The sequence below is a fragment of the Sciurus carolinensis genome, chromosome 4 (genome assembly GCF_902686445.1).
Source record: "Sciurus carolinensis chromosome 4, mSciCar1.2, whole genome shotgun sequence".
In the NCBI taxonomy this organism is placed as follows: Eukaryota; Metazoa; Chordata; class Mammalia; order Rodentia; family Sciuridae; genus Sciurus; species Sciurus carolinensis.
In genome coordinates this window covers 77,219,781-77,244,057 of record NC_062216.1, presented here as the reverse complement: position 1 = coordinate 77,244,057, position 24,277 = coordinate 77,219,781, and the positions used below count along the sequence as shown (strand labels likewise).

General features: G+C 31.8%; 1 protein-coding gene across 1 annotated transcript; it reads left to right on the top strand.

Moving 5' to 3' along the window:
• Positions 1-6,305: 6,305 nt before the first annotated feature.
• Positions 6,306-22,769, top strand: Klrk1 (killer cell lectin like receptor K1). Its single transcript, XM_047550140.1, has 8 exons — positions 6,306-6,422; positions 7,463-7,561; positions 8,976-9,083; positions 11,896-11,988; positions 12,186-12,221; positions 12,557-12,708; positions 13,013-13,116; positions 20,392-22,769. Exons 2-8 carry the CDS (start codon positions 7,522-7,524, stop codon positions 20,507-20,509), a joined length of 651 nt encoding a protein of 216 aa, XP_047406096.1. The 5' UTR covers positions 6,306-6,422; positions 7,463-7,521; the 3' UTR covers positions 20,510-22,769.
• Positions 22,770-24,277: the final 1,508 nt, after the last annotated feature.

The window sequence follows — 24,277 nt, the reverse complement described above, 5'->3', positions numbered from 1 at the left end:
CACCTTTGTTTAGGGACTCATATGAACCCCTCTGCACAGCTTCATCTTAGTATTTATTTCACAAAATTTCTTTTGCAGATATATTTTTGTAACTTCCCTTCAGGTTGTCAGTTGCTATTTAAGGAATGGGTAGGACATTTTCAAGTATTCTGTTTCTACCCTATTCTGCCTCTTTTTCTTAATGTTGATTTTAAAAGACAATTTTCAGTTAAAGCCACAAATATAAAAGTAACTCTTCAGTTAAGTGCAATAATTTAGGTTTCCTCACAAAAAGTCCACATTTAAAAATGTGATTTATGAAAATATGAGTATAAAAAAATGCCAGCTACTATTTCTTCCATCTTGATTAATTTTTACTGGATACAATAGTAAAAAAGGAAAATGTGAATTAGTTGAAAAAAAATAGTATAAGAATGTCAGAAAATTGCATTTTTCTTTTTTTTCTTCAACTTGATTTAATTTTTTATGTCTCTCATTCTTGAATTTGTTCTATACTTCATTTTCTGTCACCTAAACTAAAACCTAGACTTCACTAGAGCAGGACATTTTGTCTAGGCTGTTTAACATTCTTGATGCCAAGTAAATAATATTCATTAAAAACATGTTGAATAAATGTTTATTGTCCCAACTTAAATATATCACTGCACAGTAGTTGTTTTCCTTTCCTAGTATATCTTTGAGTTTTGAGATTTCCTTTCTTAGTATATCTTTGAGTTTTTCTCAAAAATTTTATAATGTTCATTATTTTATTTTACTTTAATCTTTTATATTATTTTAATATCTTGAACAATGTAATATGTCAGATGCATAGTTAACCAATCTTATCAATTGGCACCAACTCACATGTTTCCTTATTTTTTATGTACACCAGAGATGTATATTTAAGTTGCTAATTTCTGCATGTAACATATATTGGTAGACATTCAGTTTTGTGGTTTTCCATTGGTTTAAAATTTCCCAGCATCAATTGGATAGGATCCCATTTCCTGCTATATCAAAAAAGCTGCCTTATATTTTTTTTCATATGTGCACATGGCTTCTTTTTTTTTGTCTGTATCTTTTTCTTTTTTAATTTGTATATTTGTGCTCTCAGATCACTTTGTTTCAATTAGCATAGTTTTAACATGTCATTTATATCTAATAGGATAAGAAAGCATGCCCTCTATGACTGAGCTATATCCTCAGTCTCACAAGAGCTTATATGACATTAGAATGATCTCTTTCTTTAAAACTTGTTATTATTCTTCTGTAAAGATATTTGGCCTCTGTATTACACATTCAGAAAGATCATAATTAACCTACTTAATTTATTAAAATTATTCTAACTTTCCATTTATACCTAGATCAAATTTGGAAAATTATATTTTTCTACCAATTTCTCCTTTTCACATACATTTTCTTGACTATTTACAAAATTATCAAAGTGTGTCTTGTCATCTAAATCATCTTTATTTACATTTTGGCCATTTAAATTCAGTACTAATAACTTCCTTTCTTCTTTATGTGTTTTACCACAGTTTTGTCTACTTTGTTATTACAAAGTAATAGATTATGGCTTTGTTTATTAATTTTATTTTATCTTTATTTCTTCTGCAGCTCTGTTACTTCCCTTATTCAGATATTGATGATCTATCCACTGCATTATTTTTTTAAAAATTAACTTGTTGGCTTCTAATGCTTTTCACATCAATTTCTAGAGCATAGTTGTGAAAGATAAAAATTTTAACATACTATTAACATATATCACAAGTAATTATGTTTTTTTAATTAATTTACCAGTTTTATCACCAATATTATTAGTATCGACCCATTCATGAAATCTTATCATCATCATTTTTATTATTACTATGTGCATAGTATTCTTTTGCTATCTTTTTCCTTCCTGCTAATGCTAAATTGTGTTTATTTTTCTCTTCTTTCAATCCTCTTTTTAGATATACAGGACAGGAGAGTATATTTTGACATATACATACATGGAGTATCACTTATTCTAATTAGGATCACATTCTTGTGGTTGCACATGATGTAGAATTTCACTGGTAGTGTATCCATATATGAACATAGAAAAGTTATGTCAGAATCATTCTTCCATCTTTCTTATTCCTATCCTGCTCCCTTCCCTTAATTCCCCTTTGTCTACTTTGTTGAAATTCTATTCTTAACCTCTTCCTTGTTGTGTGTTAGCAACCGCATAGCAGAGAGAACATTTGACCTTGGGTTTTTTGAATTGGCTTATTTCAGTTAGCATGATTTTCTGCAGTTCCATCCATTTACTGGCAAAAGTCATAAAGTCATTCTTTTTTATGACTGATAATATTCCATTGTGTATACGTACCACATTTTCTTGATCCATTCATCTGTTAAAGGGCACCTAGGTTGTTTCCATAGCTTAGATATTGAGAATTGAGCTGCTCTAAACATTGATCTGGCTGTATCACTGTTGTATGCTGAATTTAAGTTCTTTGGGTATAATGGGATAACTGGGTCAAATGATGGCTCCATTCCAAGTTTTCTGAAGAATCTCCATACTGCTTTCCATAGTGGTTGCACCAGTTTGCAGTCCCTACATCCTCAGCAACATACATTGTTACTAATTGGAGTAAAATGGAATCTCAGGGTAGGTTTAATTTGCATTTCTCTAATTGTTAGAGATGTTTAGTTTTTTTCCATACATTTGTTGATCATTTCTATTCTGTGAAGTGCCTGTTCAATTCTTTTGCCCATTTTTTGATTGGGTTTCTTTGAGTCTTTACATATCCTAGAGATTGATGCTCCATCTGAGGTGCAGGAGGCAAGATTTTCTCCCATTCTGTAGGATCTTTTCATACTCTTGAGTGTCTCCTTTACTGTGATGAAGCCTTTTTGTTTGAATGCATCCCATTTATTGATTCTTGATTTTATTTCTTGTGCTTTAGAAGGCTTGATGAGAAAGTCAGTTCCTAAGCCAACATATTGGCATGCTGGGCCTAAACTTTCTTCTAATAGGCACAGGTCTCTGATCTAACGTCTAGGTCCTTGATCCACTTCGAGTTGAGTTTCGTGCTGGTTGAGATATAGAGGGTTCAATTTCAATCTACCACATATGGACTTCCAGTTTTCCCAGCACCATTTATTGAAGAGATTATCTTTTCTCCAATGTATGTTTATGGTGCCTTTGTCTAGTATGAGATAACTGTATTTATGTGAGTTTGTCTCTGTGTCTTCTATTCTGTCCCATTGGTCTTCATGTCTGTTTTGGTACTAGTCTATGCTGTTTTTGTTACTATAGCACTATACTATAATTTAAGGTCTGGTATTGTGATGCCTCCTGCTTCATTTTTCTTTCTAATGTTTGCTTTGGCTATTCTGGGTCTCTTATTTTTCTAAATGAATTTCATGATTACTTCTTCTATGAAAAATGTTATTGGAATTTTAATAGGAATTTCATTAATCTGCATAGTGCTTTTGGTAGTATGGCCATTTTGACAATATTAATTCTCCCTATCCACAAACATGGGAGAACTTTCCATCTTCTAAGGTCTTCTTCAATTTCTTTTTTTAGTGTCTTATAGTTTTCATTGTAGAGGTTTTTCACCTCTTTGTGTGAGATTGATTCCCAAGTTTTTTTTTTTTTTTTTTTTTGAGGTTATTGTGAATGGAATAATTTTCCTATTTTCTCTGTCAGCTGATTCATCATTGGTGTACAAGAGTGAACACACTCCTCTCATCATTGGATCTTTCTTCCAAACAAGAACTAAATAAAGAAACTACAGAACTAAAAATTACAATTAATAATTTAGAGTTAACAGACATATATAGAATATTTCATCCATCAATTACTGAGTATACTTTCTTCTCAGTAGCACAGGATCACTTTCTAAAATAGACCATATGTTAGGCCACAAAGCAACTATTAGCAAATACAAAAAAAAAAAAAAAAAACATAATATTTTGCATTCTATCAGATCACAATGAAATTAAATTAGAAAATAAAGATAAAATAAAAAATAGAAGATACTCTAACACCTGGAGACTAAATAATATGCTACTGAATGACCAGTGGATAGCAGAAGAAATCAGGGGTAAAATAATAAAATACTTAGATGTAAATGAGAATAGCAACACAAGATATCAGAATCTCTTGGACACCATGAAGGCAGTTTCAAGAAGAAAGTTCTTTGCATGAGCTCATTCATTTTAAAATAGAAAGTCAACAAATAAATAACCAAAGAGTACATCTCAAAGCTCTAGAAAAAGAAGAGTAAATCAATACCAAAAGCAGTAGAAAAGAGGAAATAATTAAAATCAGAGCCAAAATCAATGAAATTGAAACAAAAAAAATTTCAAAAAATTAATGAGATAAAAACTTGGTCCTTTGAAAAACTAAACTAAATTGATAAAAATTTAGCCAAGCTAACAAAAAAAAAAAAGGAAAAAACTCAAAATTCCTTCCTATAGATGATAATCAGAAACTATTTTAAATTTATACTCCAATAAAATTGAAAATCTTGCAGACAGTGAAAAATTTCTAGAGACATGTGAACCAGATTGAATCAGGAGGACATAGAAAATTTAAGCACATTCCACTTCTATTCAACATAGTCCCTGAAACACTACCCAGAGCAATTAGGCAAAAGAAAGAAATTAAAGGGACCCAAATAGGAAAAGAAGGACTCAAACTATCCCTATTTGCCCAAGACATGCTTCTATATTTAGAAGACCCAAAACACTCCACCAGAAAACTTTTTTGAACTCATAAATGAATTCAGCAAAGTAGCAGGATATAAGATTAACAGTCATAAATCAATTATGTTCCTATACACCAATGATGAAGCAGATGAAACAGAAATTAGGAAAAGCATCCCATTCACAATAACCTAAAAAAAAAAAAAATACTTGGGAATCAATGAGTCATGTTTTTTGTGGGGTGACAATGGAGGTGGCTTAAAATGTCTTGCTAATGAGCTTTCCATTTTACTAAACTTTTGCAGAATCAGTTTTTGCCTATACTAATTTTCTCTCATATATTTTATACATAGTATAGTTACAATGTCTAATTGTTTTGTTAGCTGAAGCTTATTGACTAATAATTATTTTGTACTTATAGAATGACTGGATTTATTGATGGAAGTTCTGTTTTCATGAGTACTTAAGTCAGTGAAAATTAATGAGTGACCCTGGTGTCCTAGCTGCTTCTATGTGTGTGTGTGTGTGTGTGTGTGTGTGTGTGTGTGTGTGTGTGTGTTATTTTCTATTGTCTTCTCTGTTCTTCTTTCTGTTGTTTCTTCTGCTCCAGGTGCATTTTTTTCTAAAGAAATTTCAAATACTCATTTTAAAAATAAGCTTTGTATTTTAATATAGGTTTAAATTTAGAGAAAAATTACAAAGATACTACAGAGTTTCATGTACCGATACCTGATTTTCCTTATTATTAATGTTCTATATTTGTATGGTAATTTGTCACAACTGATTTTTCCATATTTGCTATATAAGTGTTTAAAAATATGTTTTATCCAAATTTCCTATTTCTTTATATAACATACTTCTCATGGCCCATCATTCCAGTAAAATTACAGCATTATAATTAGTTGTCAAGTTTCTTTCATCTCCTTTTGACTGTGAGTTTATCATATTTTTCAGTGAAATAGAAATTATAAGGTCAAAAATTGAAACACAAAGGCAGATTATTATGTTGCTATTCTCACATGGGATTTGGTATTAGGAATAATGAGGAACTCATATGAGTTAAGGCTAGACAGAAAAAGGAGAAAAGACTAGAGAATAAACTGGGAAACACCCACAAACATACACATGAGTTGATAATTATTTATGCTACATATATGACAGCTCATTGTGGAATTATTTATTTTTATTCATTTTGGCTTCATAATCAACAGCACACACATGCATAATTTTCATATCTGTGTGTGTGAAAAATTTCTCTCTGGTTTCAGTCTACTTGATGCAGCACACTTGAGTTCACTTAAACTCATAGCAACTTGTTCATGAAGTGACTAAGTTTCAATTTCTTTTCTTATCTTCATAGGATTCTTGCAACCATACTTTATGTAGGTTTTCACACTTGATATAAAGATTATATAACATCATCATTTGTTTTTCAAAATTCTGTGCTACTTCTTATCACTACAATAATCATTTTCAAGTCCTAAAATGTTGTTAAGACCTAACCTTTATCCAGCAGTGGGTGGTTATACTTCATTCTCCAAATTAGCAAAGTTTTCTGTGTAGTGATAAAGAGGAAGTGCTGTGGTTTGTATTATCTTCACAGGAAGATGAAATCAGAAGAATAGTTATCATACCTTTTCTCAGGAATCAGAATTAACTGGACATCTCTCTTATCAGTTCTAAACTAGGAGTACAGAATTTTCTAGTTCTGTAGAAGGCTTTTATCCACAAGAACCAGGATCTTCCTTCTTGATCAGGTGTGTGTGTGTGTGTGTGTGTGTGTGTGTGTGTGTGCACGTGCATATTTGTTTCTAACAACTCTTATTCGAGAAATGCGGAGCTATAAGATAATTCTAATTATTTAAATGACTAGAATTGCTGAGGGCAAGGAATGCATATCCCTTCTGAAATGCACTCTTTTTATAGTATCCAATTAGTAATTAGGATATACTTAACTGAAATGTCAGAAATAATGACTTTTTATAAGAAGAAGCTTTGTCTAAGCAAAACTAAAGAATAAATTATTATATTTAGGATTAGAAGGATTTTTCAATTTGAATTCTTGCATGGGTTTTCTAATCTTGTGGAAGGCACCTACCTTCGATGATACACATCTTTACATGCAAGATGAAACATGTCATATTCATTTTTTCCAACTATTATGATCAAATATGCATAAATCTTAATTTTAAAATATCAACACTATGCATATTTGTTAAATAGCTGTTTTTTCTGGGAGCTCTGCTAGACACTGTAAAATGTTTCTATATAAAATTGTGCTATGATAATGGTGATAATAATAACTTGTTATTATTTATGATGATAATGATAATAGACAGAAGCTGGATTAAAATGCAACAGGAAAATCCCCAACAAAAATTCATACATCTTGCATAAGTTTATCTTACAAAGAAATCAATAAAATAAATAACTATAAATAGAAAACTGTGTTGTTATTCAATATCAGTGATGTGATATATTTTTATGAAATATCTTAATGTGGATAAATAATAATATTCATTATATTTTATAACACTTTGAACTACTTAATTGGTCATTATTTTATAACCTAGAAAACTTTATATATTAATTTAACCTGGCTTTACCTGAATCATTATTTTCATTCTTTCTCCCTCTCTCTCTCTCTCTCTCTCTTTTTTTTTTTTTTTTTTTTTTTTTTTTTTTTGGTAAGCTATGCAACAGGGGAATTTTTTCTGTATTTCGCTTGTCCACTCAAAATATTTCATCTCGTATAAAGGAAACCAAAAAAATAAATGTTCTATTTTATTTCACTCAGGAATCCTGTGTGAGTTGAGTTTGGAGTCCCCGCAGTCGACATACAATTGTCATCATAGGATGGGATTGATCCGTGATCGGAGGTGTCAACAGGGCTTGGGTACGTACTTACTGTTCACATGAATATGTACTTCTGCTTCTGTGTATTTTTAAGATATTCAGAATTTTATTTTAAATCAAGCCTTCAAAAACTTCATTTCCTCCCCGCAAACCAATTTCATTACCTTTCAATAGTAAAGTCATCCACAGTTGAAGGCACCTTGAAACAGTGAATAGCATCACATTGCAGTTAGAAGAAATGAATTTTCCTCAAACCACTCTTTAGTTTTGAGGTGGGGGCAATGAAGCCTTTATGTGATCCTGTCCCCACAAATACAGAAATAAAATGTGCCTTATCTTAGTGGGGTTTTGTAATATTCAAATCAATATATAATTTGAAAGTACATCTTATTCTGAAAGTATCATCAATTCATAAATTATTTCTAGTTGGTAACATTATGTTAAAGAATCCATATGATTTTTGCAATCTGTAATTATTTCATCTATAAAATAATTACTTTCTTCTCTTCAGGTTTAATCAGTGAATTATATATGCACAAACAATATTTACATCTAATTTTAGTTATAAAGACAATTAGTAAACTGGGTGTGATTGGGTACACCTGTCACCCCAGCAACTCAGGAGGCTTAAGGATTACAAGTTCTGGGCAAACCTCAGCAACTTAGCGAAGCCCTAAGCAACTCAGGGAGACCCTGTCTCAAAATAAAAATAAAAATAAATGGTTGGGCATGTGGCTCAGTGATTAAGATATCCTGGGTTCAATCCCTGGAACCAAAAAAAGACTATTAGTATTATCATTTCATTTAGAAAAGACTTTTAAGCTTTCAGTAAGTGATTAATAGTTCAAAAAGAAAGCATTTTTGTTGTTGTTCAGAGGCAAGATTCTTTGTCTTTATCCTAAAACTTTACACCCTACCTGTTTAATCTGCATTATAAAGGAAATTATACTAGTATTTACTAAATGTTTGCATGTGATTGGCATTATTGACACTAAATTCATCATACTTTATTTTTTAAAGATCTCTAATAGATTGTGTTGATATCTTTTCTCTCTGCTTTCTTCTTTTGCAAGTTAGGAAACTGGGATGCAAAAGTTAAATGCTATGTAAAATTATCAAGTTAGTAAATCTGAATCTATAGTGTAAATAAGTGTCTCTCTCTGTAGTTGTTTTTTTTAAATGTTAGATTTCATTATATATTATAAATTAATTCATTTTAAAGTATATAAGATCTTACTAAGAATACTTTGCTATGGAATATTAAAATAATATGATATATATAACAAATATAAACATCATAATAATGAAGTAATGTAAAGCAAAAGTAAATTCATGTTGCACTTTTAAAAATATGTCTGTGGGAAGTATATTCATGGCAATGATGAGTTTAATTTGAAGTACCTCAAGTGATAGAAAGGCTATGTCTTATATTGGTTTGAACTGTTTTTCTCCAGAGATGAGTGAATGCCACAATTATAACTTTGGACTGAGAAAGCATGATACTTCTAAAAAATGTCAAAAGCAAAGATCTACACTAATAGCATGCACATATAGACAAAAATGTAAGTCCTATATTCCATTTGTTCTCTCTCATTGTACTGAAATGAATCATGGAAACAATATGACTTAAATCAGTGACAATCATTCAATTTATTTTACCTTCATTGTAGAAGCAGACATGGCATTTACTTTAACAGATTATTGAAAAATATAATAAAATTAGGAGAAAATACTGTTTAGGACCTTTTCATGCCCTGAAATGATGAACTTATTTATCACAATTATGACAATAAGCAGAAGATTGTCTATAAATTTAAATTTAAAGTAAGCAACTAACTGTCAGAGGAAAGACAAAAAGAGAAAACAAAAGAGAAAAACATTTTAAATTCACCTGAGTTATGTTCTTAAACATTTAGAAGCAATAACTTGGTTATTATTTTTGGAATGTTTCTGAGAGCAGTTGAAAATATGTGTACTCAAATGTCTTTTTCCAATCCAAAATATTATTGACATTAGCACTTGAGGCAGCTTATAGAAAAGGAAAACCAAGAGACCACCTTCACTTAAAGATTTTGATTACAATTGTTAACAATAAGAAATTATTAACAAATACCATGACTCTATGAGTTGGTTATAGGCATGTAAATGAGCTGTATGTAATAATCAAAGAAGAAAGATCACAAGATCATGTGCATAATGTGAAATGTCATTGAATAAAAAAATCAATGTGAATTCTTAACTAAAAAGAACTTAATTTGAAAAATCTCAAAAATGTAAATACTGCTCTTGATATACATACATACACACATATATATATAAATCATTACACTTAATGTTAAATGCATTTTTATTATAGTTAGAAAAAGATGAATATATTTACTATTATTACTGTTGCTTATTATATAGTTTTCATGATGAAGTGACTAAGCAAGAAAAGAATATGAAATTTCTATAAAACCAGAATTAAAAGGCAAAATTAATATAATTACAAAATATGTGATTTAAAATATTTTAAAACTCATAAATATACAGGTCTTTAGTATCAAAAACAGTTAAAATTGATATTAAGATTTGATTGAAAGTTAATATTTAAAAGTCAGTTGTCTTCCTAACTATAAATACAAGGAAACAGTGCAGGTCATATGTTATGATCCAAAACTTTTTGCTAACAAGTCTAGAAATAAATTTGCTAATTAAAATTTCTACTGAATAACATAAAATATAAAGCATTCAAGGATAAAAGACAACATTTTTGCAGACCTAATTATCTCTATACATCTGTATATTTAATGTGATTCTGTTGGAAGACAAAGCTCTGTATTTCAAAGTGTTACGCTATTTAAACACTCATTTTAAAGTTTTAAGGCAAAATTAAATTATAATAGGCAAATAGTCTGAAAATGAAATGTACTATAATATTGTAGACACTATTAAGTATTCAAGCATTTCATAAAGGTAGATAATTTGTACATATGTGAATGAGCAAACTGATTAGAGTATATAGGAATAAATGCAAGCACATGTAGGGATAGATTATATGCTGATAGTGGCATTTCACATCAGTGAAGGAACACTAATTTATTCAATAATTAGTGTTAGAAAAATTCAGTACACATCTGGAAAAGAAAAAACCTCCTGTAAATCTGAGTTTTTACCAAATGTATTTTACACACACACACACACACACACACACACACAAAGTCAGATGAACCAAATAAAAATAGAAAGCATATACCATTATGATGGAACATGGATGTAATTAGTTTTATAAACTCAGAATAATAAACACATTTTATTCATATTAAACAAGCATAAGTCATAAAGGGAAATTTGTAAGTCAACCAGAGAAAAATTAACCATTTCAGCCTTTCAAAGTTATTATAAAGAAAGTTATTATAAAGTTATTGTAAAGAAAGAGAAATAATGTCTAAGCCATATATTTGCAAAACATATTTCAAGAAATGGTGTCATATTCCCAACCTATAAGGAATAAACAGTGACTTTGTAGAAACAAGAAAAGGCTCAGAGAAATAAGAGATGTTCAACCTTATTCATAAGAGGAAATATAAAACTAAAATATAAATATAAAAATATTCTCTATCAAATGTATACATTAAAACATGCAAATAACATTTACTACTGAGGAAGATGTCAATGAAACAGGAAGATGAAGTATAAATAGGTTTTTACATTTATTTACATTTTACATTTTGTTATTATGTATATTGGTATAATCTTTCGAACTGAAATTTTCAATCATTACAGAAACTTAACATATACACACCCTTTGACTCAATAATTACTATAGCAGGGATTTCTTTTAGAGAACTGAAAAATATGCACAGGTGTAACTGAAATGTATCACTATTTCTAAAAGCAAAAACTAATAATTTATCCAATAATTAGATTTTGTTCAGATAACAATAAAATGTAATGCAACTTTCACAATTTAAGCATTCTTATAAGTTATGATATGGTATAATCATCAGAATATTTTAATAAGTGTCAGAATATTTTGTATGATTTCTTAAATATATATATATTTAAAACATGGCTTGAAAATACATATTTTTAATACATGGTTGAAAGAACTGTCTGTATTTATTATTGTGTCCTCAAAGAAAATAAAAACATTGTGATTTGCACTAGAAGATGACTAAAGTACTTGTAAAGAATTATGGGAGGGAATATTACATTTTTGGGCTCTTGTTTCTTAATCATTTACAAAGTCCTTATATTACCTCTTCCGAGAAAAAGCAGAATAAACACTTGAGGTATTCCCTCATTAAAAGCACAATACCATTAATACTAACCACAAAGATAACTGTGTCCTTTATCCTTCATTTCTCTTCTGATCTCTCTTTTCTTTGACAGCATCTCCATTTTTTCTGGGTCGTTTCATTGCCATTGGGATGGCGATACGTTTCATTGTTATGGTGGCCATATGGACTGTCGTATTTGTACACTGTAAGTCATAATAGAAAAAAAGATTGTAATGTTGTCTATCAAACAATTGTAATGCATTATTTTGATTTGCATTCAGTAGCACAGAAACATAAACTAATAATACTGAATGAGAGTTCTCAATGTGTTTTTGCTGTTAGTCTAGAAATTTACCAATTACTGAGTACAAATTTTTAAAATAATTATGATTATTTTCCTAGCATTTCTCAACCAAGAAGCTCCAATTCTGCCAAATGGTAAGTGAATTTTTAAAAATATTTTGAAGAATAAATTGAGTACATCTAAACATATTACAGTGTATTATCCAATGGCATTTAAAGTGGGGAAGGAAGTAGTTGATTCTTGTCCATATTTCACTGTAACTTTATTTTGTTGAAACTGTGGAGTAGAAAATTCTTACATTGGGTATCTCCTTCCTATGAATGTGTAGAAATACTTTGGCTATGACTATAATAGTTTAATTGTTTTCTAACTTTGGAGTTGGAATGAAAAAGTCATTTGACTTTTTTTAAGATATAATCTGCTATATTATCTAGATATGTGTAGAATTAATAATATATTCTCTTTCTAGAAGGCTACTGTGGCCCATGCCCTAAAAATTGGTTATGTTATAGAAACACCTGCTACCAATTTTTTAATGAGAGCAAAAACTGGTACCAGAGTCAAGCTTCTTGTATGTCTCAAAATTCCAGCCTTCTGAAGATATACAGTAGAGTGGAACAGGTTGGTATTTGTTTTAATCCCCCTTCTTTTATTTAAACTTAATGCATGAAATAATTCATGAGCCTAAAACATAAAAGATGCACTAAAACAGATATTCTAATACCCCCTCAGAATCTTTCTGCCTTAAAATTAAGAAAGCACAGAAACCTCAGATATTATGTATGTCTTGCTTAAATTGGAATTATGTTAGTTAGGGAACAAAATGCATTTTCCCCCCAAGTGTGAGAAGAAATGATTGAGTATGACCTCATACTTAATAACATTCTGAGCATTGATTTTATTTGCACTTTGTTGTTTCAAACAGGATTTCTTCAAATTGGTGAAGTCATATCATTGGATGGGACTAATACACATTCCAACAAATGGATCCTGGCAGTGGGAGGATGGCTCCATCCTCTTGCCCAACCAGTAAGTCTCAGGTCCAATAGATTTCTTTTTCTTTTTTCCTCTTTTTAATAGATGAATCTCAATGATACCGAATGGAGAATTTTGTTATGGCATATGAGCACACACAGAAAAACACAATTTGATCAATTTCACTCCCCAATATTCTCCACTGTCCCCTCTCTCCCCACAACAGGATCCTAGTTGTGGATTTGTTCCTAATTTATCCCTTTGATCACTCATCTATCACATTTTTTCACAAACCCAAGCATTCCTATATTCTCATTTATTTAGAAAAAAATACTTATACCCTAAATTTAGAAGAGAATATTATTGAGTGGCCAATATGAATAATTATGAGAAATATATTTTGCTTACTATGTGGTAAATGCTGTGAAAGATAGATCTAATATTACATCCACTTTACAGATAGGAGACTGAAGTAGAGGTATTAAGAGGTTAAGTATTACATTTTCTTCTGGAATTTATTACTACATTTGCTGTAATGTAATTGATGTGCAATAAACTGCACTTATACAAAGTGTACAATTTGATGCACTCATGAAACCATTAATAAAGTCAAAATAATTAACATATCCATCACCTGCAAAACTTTCTTTTGAACCTCTGTCACACTTTCTTTGTGTTATTTTCAATATACCTCCTTCTGTTCCTAAGAAACAAATCTGTTTTCTCTCACTGTAGACTAGTTTGCAACAACTAGAATTTTATATAAATGCAGTCATACAATATGTACTGGTTTTATGTCTGATTTTTTCACTTGGCATAATTATTTGAGATTTAGGCATTTCATAGCATTAATAATTTTCTTTTATTCCTGAGAGGTATTCCTTATTGAATGTAGAACAACTATTGTCTCTTGAAATATATTTAAGTCGTTCTCAGTTGTTATTTACAAATAAAGTCACTTGCTGTGAAAATTGGTGTACAACTGTTTCCATGAAAATAAGTTTTCTAGACTGGGGTTGTAACTCAGTGGAAGAGCACTTGCCTAACATGTTTGAAGCACTGGGTTCTATCCTCAGTACCACATAAAAATACATAAAAAAAAAAAGTATTTTCTTTTCTCTTATACAAATATTTAAGAGTAAAACAGAAGGATCATATAATAGGTTTATGCTTAGATTTTTAAGAAACTGCCAAACTATTATCAAAGTTGTTAGGAAATTTTACAAATTTCATATTCCCTCTAGCAGCATGTGCGTGTTCTAGTTGCTCCACATTACAGTCAACACTTGTTATGATCAGTCTTTTTAGATTTTAGATTCTAATAAGTATGAATTGGCATCTCACTGTGGTTTTAACTTGCAGTATCCTAGTCACTAATGATGTTAAGAGCCAATTTCTGTGTTTGTCATAATTTCAAATTTTCTTTCAGTGATTTCTGGTCCGATATTTGTTATTTATTATCTTCTTATTTTATGTTAAATTTGCTTCACATTTTCTGATTTTTCAGAGTGAAAGCTGAGGTTTCATTTGAAAATCTTCTTCTTTTCTAATAAAAAGATTTTTTTTTTTGCCATGCCATTAATGTGTGAGATCATTTGGTAACATCCTTGAACATTTTGATATTTTGTTTTTGGTTCTGTTCAATTCAAAACCATTTCTAAGTCTCTTTCTGTACTTGTCTTCAATTCATGGATTAGTTTCTAATATTTTGGAAAATTTCCAGAGCTCTTTCTGGTGCTAGTTTCTAATTAAGTCCCATCTTGATTAATTTAGTATGACTTGAAACCTCTTAAATTTGTTGAGATCAATTTTATGAACTAGATTATAATCTGTTTTGAAATGCTCCATGTGTATTTGAACAGGTGTACTGTGCCATGTTAGAGTAGAATGCTCTATAAGTTCTAATTAATTCAAGATGATTTAGCATGTTGCTCAAGTCTTCTATATCTTTTCTGATTTTCAAATAGAAAGTTTTGTTTGACTATTTTTGATATAGGTAGCAATTATTAAAAAGGAAGTATTAAAACACTGAACTATAAATATTGTTACTTATATTTCCTTGCATTTCAAATGCTTTGTTTGCCTGATGTATTTTGAAGCTCTGTTGTTAGGTGCATAAAGGTTTAGTTTTTGTGTACTCTTTCCTGAATTTATAATTTTATCATGATGTAATGAACTCTTGAGCTAATAATATTTTGTGCTTTGAAATTCTAATTGTATCATATAAATATAGTCATTGTAGATTTTTTTAATAGGGTTAATGTAGCATATATTTTTTAATCTGTATGGGTCTTTATTTTTAAAGTGTGTTTCCTTTGGACAGACTACAGTTGAATTTTACTTTTTCATCCAGTCATGCTTTTTAGTTGGGATGTTTTCTCCATTTCTCCATGTTTCTCCATCTCCAATGGTTAAGTAATCTTGCTATTTGCTTTTTTTTGGTTTTGTTGGTTTTTTATTCCTGTTTTTCTCTTTTTGAGCTTTATTAAACATTTTAATTACAGTAACATTTACTTCTTGTTTTACCTTATTGGGTATATCTTTGTTGTTATTTTAATTTTCTCTGTAATTTATTGCATATATCTGTAACTTATCAACTGATATTCTATCACTTCATGCATAGTATAAAATTTTTGCAATATTACCTTTCCATTTCTCTCTTGCAAACCATGAGCTATTTTAGTTATAAATTTACCTATATGAATGCCCTAAGTCTCACACTGTGTTAATTTTATTTAACACAATTATAAGTGCCTTAAGTAACAGGAAATAATTATACAAATTATGTTTATGCTTGTCACAATTTCTTTACTCATTTTCATAGAACGTAACTTCCATCTACTGTAATATTCCTCCTACATTGAGGATTTTTGCAACATTGCTTGAAGATGTTCTTTTCCTATTGATAAATTATTTCAGCTTTTATTCTGGAAATGTTTTTATTTCATCTTAATTTTTGAGACATTTTTATTCTTTACATACTTCTGAATTTATGTTTTTTGTTGTTGCTTGTTTTTGGTAATTTCAGTAAGTTTCTCCTCATGTCTTTTGTCTAAGACATCTGCTCTCATATTTATCTTTGCTCAAGGGTATATGTCTTTTTTCTCCCTGTGACCACTTAATCACTTTTCTTTATCATTGGGTTTGAAAAATGTGCAAATAAGCCTGTTTTCATTTTCTTGATATTTCTTATGCATGTGGTTTCTTGAGACTCTTAGAAGGGTTTATAAATTTCACTAAAATTAGAAAATGAAATGTAATTATATCTTCAAATGTTTTTCTCTCCCCCATTTCTTTGTCTTCTTCTTCAAGACAGCCAAGTTCAGGTACATTAAGCCTGTTGAAATTGTGGTGAAGTTCACTGATTTTCTATTCATATTTTTACTTTTCTTTGTGCTTTTGGATAGATTCCATGATCATGAAAGTTCACTAATCCTTTCTTCTGTAAAGTCTAATGTTTCATTAATCCTATAAATATATATTGCATCTCAGACATTGAAGTTTTCATATCTAGAAGTGTGATTTGATAGAAGTCTTTAATACTCTCCCTGTATGAACTTGAATTTCTAAAATGTGGAATGCAGTCATATTAGTTGTTTTAATATTTTTGCTCCCCCCTCTAACATCTGTGATAGTTCTGGATTCATTTTGATTGATTGATTTTCCTTCTCATTAAGGTTAATTGTTCTGTTCCTTTGCTTGCCAGGTACTTTTTTGTGGAATTTTATGCATTGTGAATAGAAGTTCCTTTTATGGTGCATATTTTTATCACTAAAAAATATTCTAGGTGCAAAGGTACTTGCCTTTATCAAGTACCCTTACTTATAAACCACTTGATCTGTTTTGATCTTTCTTTCAAATATTACTAATCAGGACATTCAGCCTAGTTTATTATTCCCACTCTAAAGCAGTACTCTTCTAAGTCATCTACTCAACTCTATGTGAAATACAAGGTTTTACAAATTGCTGGATAAGATAGCCTTAGTTTCAGACCCTAAATATGCACTCCATACTGTTTCCTCTAAATCTTTCTAGATAGTTCTTTCCCCATCTTTGAATATTTTTCTTGCACACATGCCTTAATTAGTACTCTGCTGAATACGCTAGAAAGGACTTCTATATGTCTGGGTTTTTTTTATTTACTCAGCTCTTTCCTCTTCAGTTCTGTGTCCAATGAAATATAGTTGCTTTGACATTTACAGACTAGAGTATCTTAAATAATTTTTTTTATAGCCTGCTCTTTTAACCATCTGATAGCATAGATCAACTCTGCACACCTGGGCTAAATGACAATAATTTAACATTCATTTAGCTTATGGATATAGTTTTTATCCTTTGAATGAATGCTAGAGTAACTCTCAGAAAAAGGTCATTTCTATTATTTGGAATATCTGGCCTATCATATTTACTGTTCAGTAATTTACTTATTCTGGCACAAAGATCAGGAATAAAATCTAAATATTTTAATAGTACTGCCTTCTCCTTTGGTCTCATAAAATCACAAATGAAGCAGAAGTTTTCTAGACTATAAATAGTTGAAATTCTTTATTTATATTTTAGTTATTTGAATATTCAATTCTTCCATAAATGTCAGGGTCTTTAGCCCCCTTGCTCTTCTCGACCAGCAACAAGGGAAGGGGACACTCCCCAATAAGGTCAGACTGGGAAAGGTAGGGCTGACTGACCGCCCGCACCCAGCCCTCTGGGCGGAGGACAATCAGACTTGTCAGGGAGACCAGTCACAGCAGGAACTCGTTTATTGAGGAAGTCACACAGCTTTTATGTAGGGTGGAGGCTAGGAGGAAGCCAATCAGCTTAAAGGTCAGCAAGGCACAGGGGTTCACACAGGCAAGAGTCCCATAGGACTATATGGCAAGCACGAGCTGATCACATTCCTGGAACTGTTGTTAATCAATCCCTGACGGTGGTCCGATTTATCGTCATTAACTTTTGAAACCGCCTTTGAGGCCTTGATCTTGCTCACTCACCAGGGAGTAAAGGAGTCAGCCTGAGTTAGTTAACATGTCATTAGTCCCAACATATAAACAATAAAAATAATCACAATATCAATGTTAATGTTAGATTAATTAGGTGTTTTATGTCTTTCAGACACAATTTCAAGCATTTTATATGTATCTCCTTATTAAGTACTTTTAAAAGTCCTACATAACAAGTCTTATTTTAGCCTGATTTTACAAATAAAGAACAGAATTTTAGAGTGTGTAATAACTCACTTAAGTTCTAAAACACATCACTGTTGCAGCAGGAATTCAGATATACACATTTCTGACCCTATCACAAGAGTTATCATTGAATGAGTAAAACAGTGGTCTTTTCATTGGTTTTTAATTTGCTTTGCTACTTTAATGGTTAATTGGCAGTGGTTGGTGAACAACCCTTTACTGTCATGTGTTCTTTTCAAGTTTTCTATTGTATTCATTGAAACAGGAACTACCTACCTTCTTATCACATTTTATATTTCTGACCTGAAGACCCCAAGAATACCTTAGAATTGATGTAGGATGGACTAATTTCTACATGACTTGAGATTTTTCTTTTAGCAAAACCTTTTTCTTCAAAAATACTATTAAGCTTGTGTATCATATTATCCCAGTATTTTCTGATCTGCGAGTGTAATATTTGTTCATTCATATGGCAAATATTTTTGAGTGCCTGTAAATGCCCAGCAAATGTCCACAGAGGTAACTGCAGAGTTGAATAGGACATAACTCCCCTCAAGAGCTTCAGACTGCAGTCAAACATGTAGTTAAAAGGGGGCTGGAGGTGTAGCTGTGGGAGAACTCTTGTCCAGCATGTGAGAGGCCCTGGGCTCCATCCCCAGCACTGAAAAACAAACAAGCAAACAAAAAAGGAAATGTAGTTATCAAAAAATAAGCATACTACAGTGTGATCAGTACTCTGCCAAAAGAGTGATAAGAATGATATGGGAAAACAGGCACAGAAATCAAAAGAACGTGTGAAGAAAGTGAAATCAGAGAGAACGGGCACTATTCATTTCTCTGTGGTGAGAACGTTCAAAAGCCACTCTTCTAGCTAATTCTGAAATATAAAATACCTGATGGTTAACTAGTCACCCTGCTGTGCTGTGGAATGCCAGAAATGACGAGTTAACTACCCTTATTTAATCAATATGCATTAGAACATCAAGTTGTACTCCAGAAATATGCACAATTATAAAGTCAAAATTTAAAAAATTAAGAATGAAGATCTATTGTGCTTAGATGGACACTCACTAACAGTAGTTACTAAAAACTCCAATCTTGCTTTCTCTATGATATCCAATTATTTCCATATGAATAGAACTCATTTCCTTGTCCTTTAAATACAGATAATGTCAGACCACCATCTTTCCCTTTGGTTTGTCAATTTCCCATTGAAGTGACATGAACCCCTTTCTTGAATATTTGATTTCTGACCTGTTCTTTGAAGAAAAAAAAATCACTAAGTATATTAATAATATAACTTCCAAAACACTAAAGATACCAGATTAAAATACATATATAGATTTAGCCATCTCTGCATAGAATGCCTAATACAAACACACACACACACACACACACACACACACATGCTTGTATATATGTTTCAGAATTTTATGATTTATTTTCATTTCTTTAACATCTAATGCATATATAGTCCTCCGATGGTATCCTTAGGGGAATATTTGGTTCCAAAGCCTACTCCCCTATGCATATTAAAATATAAGGATGCTCAAGTCCCTTATATTAAATGCATATTATTTGCATATAACCTATGTACAACTCTGTACTTTAATCATCTTTATGTTACATATAATACTTAATAGAATGTAAATGTTGTGTAAGCAGTTGTTATTCCATGTGTTTAAGAGAATTATGACAAAAAGTACAATTTTTTTCAGAGTATATTTTATCTGTGGTTGACTGAATCTGCACATGTAGAACCTGAAAATGTTACAGTCAACTCTATCTGAAGATTTTTTTTTGTGCAAAACATTGCAGCTATTGAATTCTAAATTTTGAATTTATTTCTTATCTAAATATTAATTTTTAAGTAAACATTTTGAAGCTTTTATTTTACTCGGGTACATATATGAAGAGAATTTAAGACTTCTGAATCATCTGATTTTGAAGGTATGAAAAAAAAAGCCAGTGGCTCATAATTTAAAATATGAAGCTTTTATTTTCTGACATGGCTATATTTTGTATATCTGTGAATTAGGAAGGTCAAGCATGATACTAAACTCTCCTGAGCTCTTATAAGTATTGCTTTTTTATATTCGTGCATTAATGAAGTTATGAATGTCATGTGTAATTCTCTCTAATCCAGACTAACAGTGGTGGAAATGCAGAATGGAACCTGCGTTGTCTATGGCTCAAGCTTTAAAGGCTACACAGAAAATTGTTCAGCCCTGAACACATACATCTGCATGCAGAGGATTGGGTAGACTCAATCAACCATCTCAACACAAAACAGGACTAGAGAAGGGATTGCATGGGCAGGAACAATGCCATCTAGTTGAAGGAAACAAACAATGGGACAAACACAGGAAGAACACAGACCCTCTAGGATCTCCAGGACAAGGATTTCTAGGACAAGACTTCAGAACTATTCTGCAGCTGTAAATATCCTGTATTCTGCAAGACAAAGAAAGGCAATTCAGAAATCATCAAGTCTGCCTCTACTATGCTGCAGACTGCACAGGATGGAGCTGGGCTTAGCCTCCATTAAAAAGAATGGAACCAATCCAGGAAGTGGTGAGGCAAAGGTAGCCCTATAAATCTGTGGTGGTGCAGCCCCACCACCACAGGAGACTGACACATGGGTGGAGCCTCAGCAGAGAGCCATCGGATAGGCAGTGCTATGCCCAGCTGTGGGGGAGATGTTGCCATCCTAGTCAGTCAAGAAGGCAGGACTGCTGCTCCACTGGTCCTGGAGGGCAGAGCAGAAAGCCAAAAAAATTATTTTTAGAACTTAAGATCTCATGGAATTTGCCTAGCTAGGCTTACTTGGAGCCCATTATCCTTTCTTCTTCCACATTTTCCCCTTTTGGGATGGCAAAGTCTATCCAGTGCCAGTCCAACCCTTGCACTTAGAAAGCACATAATTTGTTGTATTTCACAAGTTCACAGTTGGGACAGGCAACATTTGGATAACTATTAAATATTTAGATAATATTTAGATGAGACTTTAGGCTTTAGATTTTAGAGTTGGTGCTGGAAGGAGTAAAGACTTTTCGGGTTGTTGGAATGGAATGAGTGTATTCTGCCTGTGAGAAGGATTTCAGGGGCCAAGGGTAGACTGAATGTTTGTGTACCTCTGAACTTCATATTTGAAATCCTAACCCCCCAAATTGTAATAGAAGGTAGGACTTTGGAAGGTAATTTGAGTCATAAGGGTTAAGCCCTGGTGAGTAGGATTAATGCTTTTAATAAAAGACCTCAGAAACCTCTCTAATCTTCTTTACATAACAAGAGGATACAAGGAGAATTTGAGTCTACAACCTGCAGGAGATCCTCACCAGAGCCCAACCATGCTGGCGTCTGATAACTTTCTGTTTATAACTCATAGAGTCTATGGAACTAAGAACAGAGGGAAAGATAGCTGGTCATTAGCACTGAAAATAACAGAAAATGATTTATAATGTTGTTGCATAATATATTGCAACTTGGGGAAAGCATTGCTAAACCGGTGGGCAGGTAAAAATGTATTGAATAGAGAATTAAGGGAAAATGGAAATCACAACAGAAAAGCAATCACAGGAATTAGCTTTTATTCTGAGAGCTTATAATAAACCATGGGACAGTTAGTTTCTGTTTTGATGTTGTTATGGAGCTGGGAAACACAAAGTTTCAGGGTCACCTAACCTGAAAGGGAAATGCAAGTTCTCTTTTTAAAATTGAGATCCCCCAAATATTACAAGTTCATACAAAAAATAAGAAAGCCTCCCATGAAACATTTTTACCCACAGATAAGTTCTCATTTATATTTACAGCCCAAGTCTGGGCTAACAGTGAAGTCCAAAAGTATGGCAGTCAAATAATTTAATTGAAGTAGTTCAAGGTTAATAATATCCTGACTACTAACAATACCAATATTTTCTGAAGGAAAATAACTTCAATCAGTTCTCAGAGAACTTTGACAACCTACCAAATTCCTCAAACAGAAATATAAAATTACAAAAGGTGGAAATTAAGGATGGGAGGTTGGAGAGAGAAGGGGGAGACAACAAATATGGTAATAGTTTAATATTCAAGTAATATGGGTGAAGGGTCTTGAAAGTCTGAAATCATATCAAAATAAAGAGCTAAAATAACCAAATTGATGTCATCCTTGAAAACTTTCTCATATACAATATGCCCAATACATCAGCAAATTCAAGTCTCTCTCTTTCTCTCATTCTCTCACACACATACACACACACACAAACAAACACACACACACATTCATATGTGCACACAATTCATATATGTACACAATTACAAATTCATATGTGTACACAATATAGCAATATATTTTGGCCAATATCACTCCTCAGCACTTGCCCTGGCAATGAGTTTTGACAAGTTCAAGAGAAATACTATTAAATCCTGACTTCTAATATTTCTACTAAGGAGTTAGCTTCTTAGTTTATTATTGTTTCTCCTCTTCTGGCTACTATTAAGATTTTCTCTTATGGTAGTATGCTCATTTTAAGTCCTTTAGGTATAAACCAAGAAGTGGGATAACTGGGTCAAATGATGGGTCCATTCCAAGTTTTCTGAGGAATCTCCACACTGCTTTCCAGAGTGGCTGCACCATTTTGCAACCCCACCAGCAATGTATGAGTGTACCTTATTTCCCACATCCACGCCAACATTTATTACTTGTGTTCTTGATAACAGCCATTCGAATTGAAGTGAGGTGAAATCTTAGGACAGTTTGGATTTGCATTTCTCTAATTACTAGAGATGATGAGCACTTTTTCATATATTTGTTGATCACCTGTATATCTTTTGTGAAGTGTCTTCCTGGTTCCTTAGCCCATTTATTGTTTGGGTTCTTTGTATTTTTGGTGTGAAGTTTTTCAAGTTCTTTATAAATTTTGGAGATTAGTGCTCTAACTAAAGTTCATGTGGAAAAGATTTTCTCCCACTCTATAGGCTCTCCTTATTGATTGTTTCCTAGCTGAGAAAAAGTTTTTCAGTTTGAATTCATCCCACTTACTGATTCTTGCTTTTATTTCTTGCACTCTGGGAATCTTCTTAAGTCTGGTCCTAGGCCAACAAGATGAAGATTTGGGCCTACATTTTTTTCTATTTGGTGAGGGTCTCAGGTCTAATTCCTAGATCCTTGATCCATTTTGAGTTGAGTTTTGTGCAGGGTGAGAGATAGGGGTTTAATTTCATTTTATTGCATATGGATTTTCAGTTTTCCCAGCACCATTTGTTGAAGAGGCTATCTTTTCTCCATTATATATTTTTGGCCCCTTTGTCTAGTATGAGATAACTGTACTTTATGTGGGTTTGTCTCTATGTCTTCTACTCTGTACCATTGACCTACCTGTCTATTTTGGTGCTAGTACCATGCCATTTTTGTTACTGTGGAACCAATCTAGATACCCTTCAATCCATGAATGGATAAAGAAACTGTGGTATATATACAGAATGGGAATACTATTCAGCCATAAAGAAGAATAGAATTATGGCATTTGCAGGTAAATGGATGGAGTTGGAGGATATCATGTTAAGCGAAATAAGCCAATCCTAAAAAACTAAAGGCTGAATGTTTTCTCTGATAAGTGGATGATGATACATAACAGGGGGCGGGGTTAGAGAAGAATGAAGGAACTTTGGATGTGTGTAGAGGAAAATGGGGAGGGAGGGAGTGGAGGAAGGAAAGATAGTGGACTGAGACAGAAATTATTACCCTTTGTACATGTATGATTACACAAATGGTGTGACGCTACATTGTGTACAAACATATAAATAAAAAGTTGACCCCATTTGTGTACAATGAATCAAAATGCAGTCTGTAAACATAAAAATCATTTTTAAATTAATTTTAAAAAAAAAAGAAAAAATATTTTCTATTCATCTTTGCTTTCAGCATTTTGACTAAGTTACAGCTTGGTATGATTTTGTTTATGTTTATTCTGGTCCAAGTTTATTTATTTATTTTTGTTCCATTTAGTCTCTATGCTCACCCTACAACTTCAGTTCCACATATATTTCCT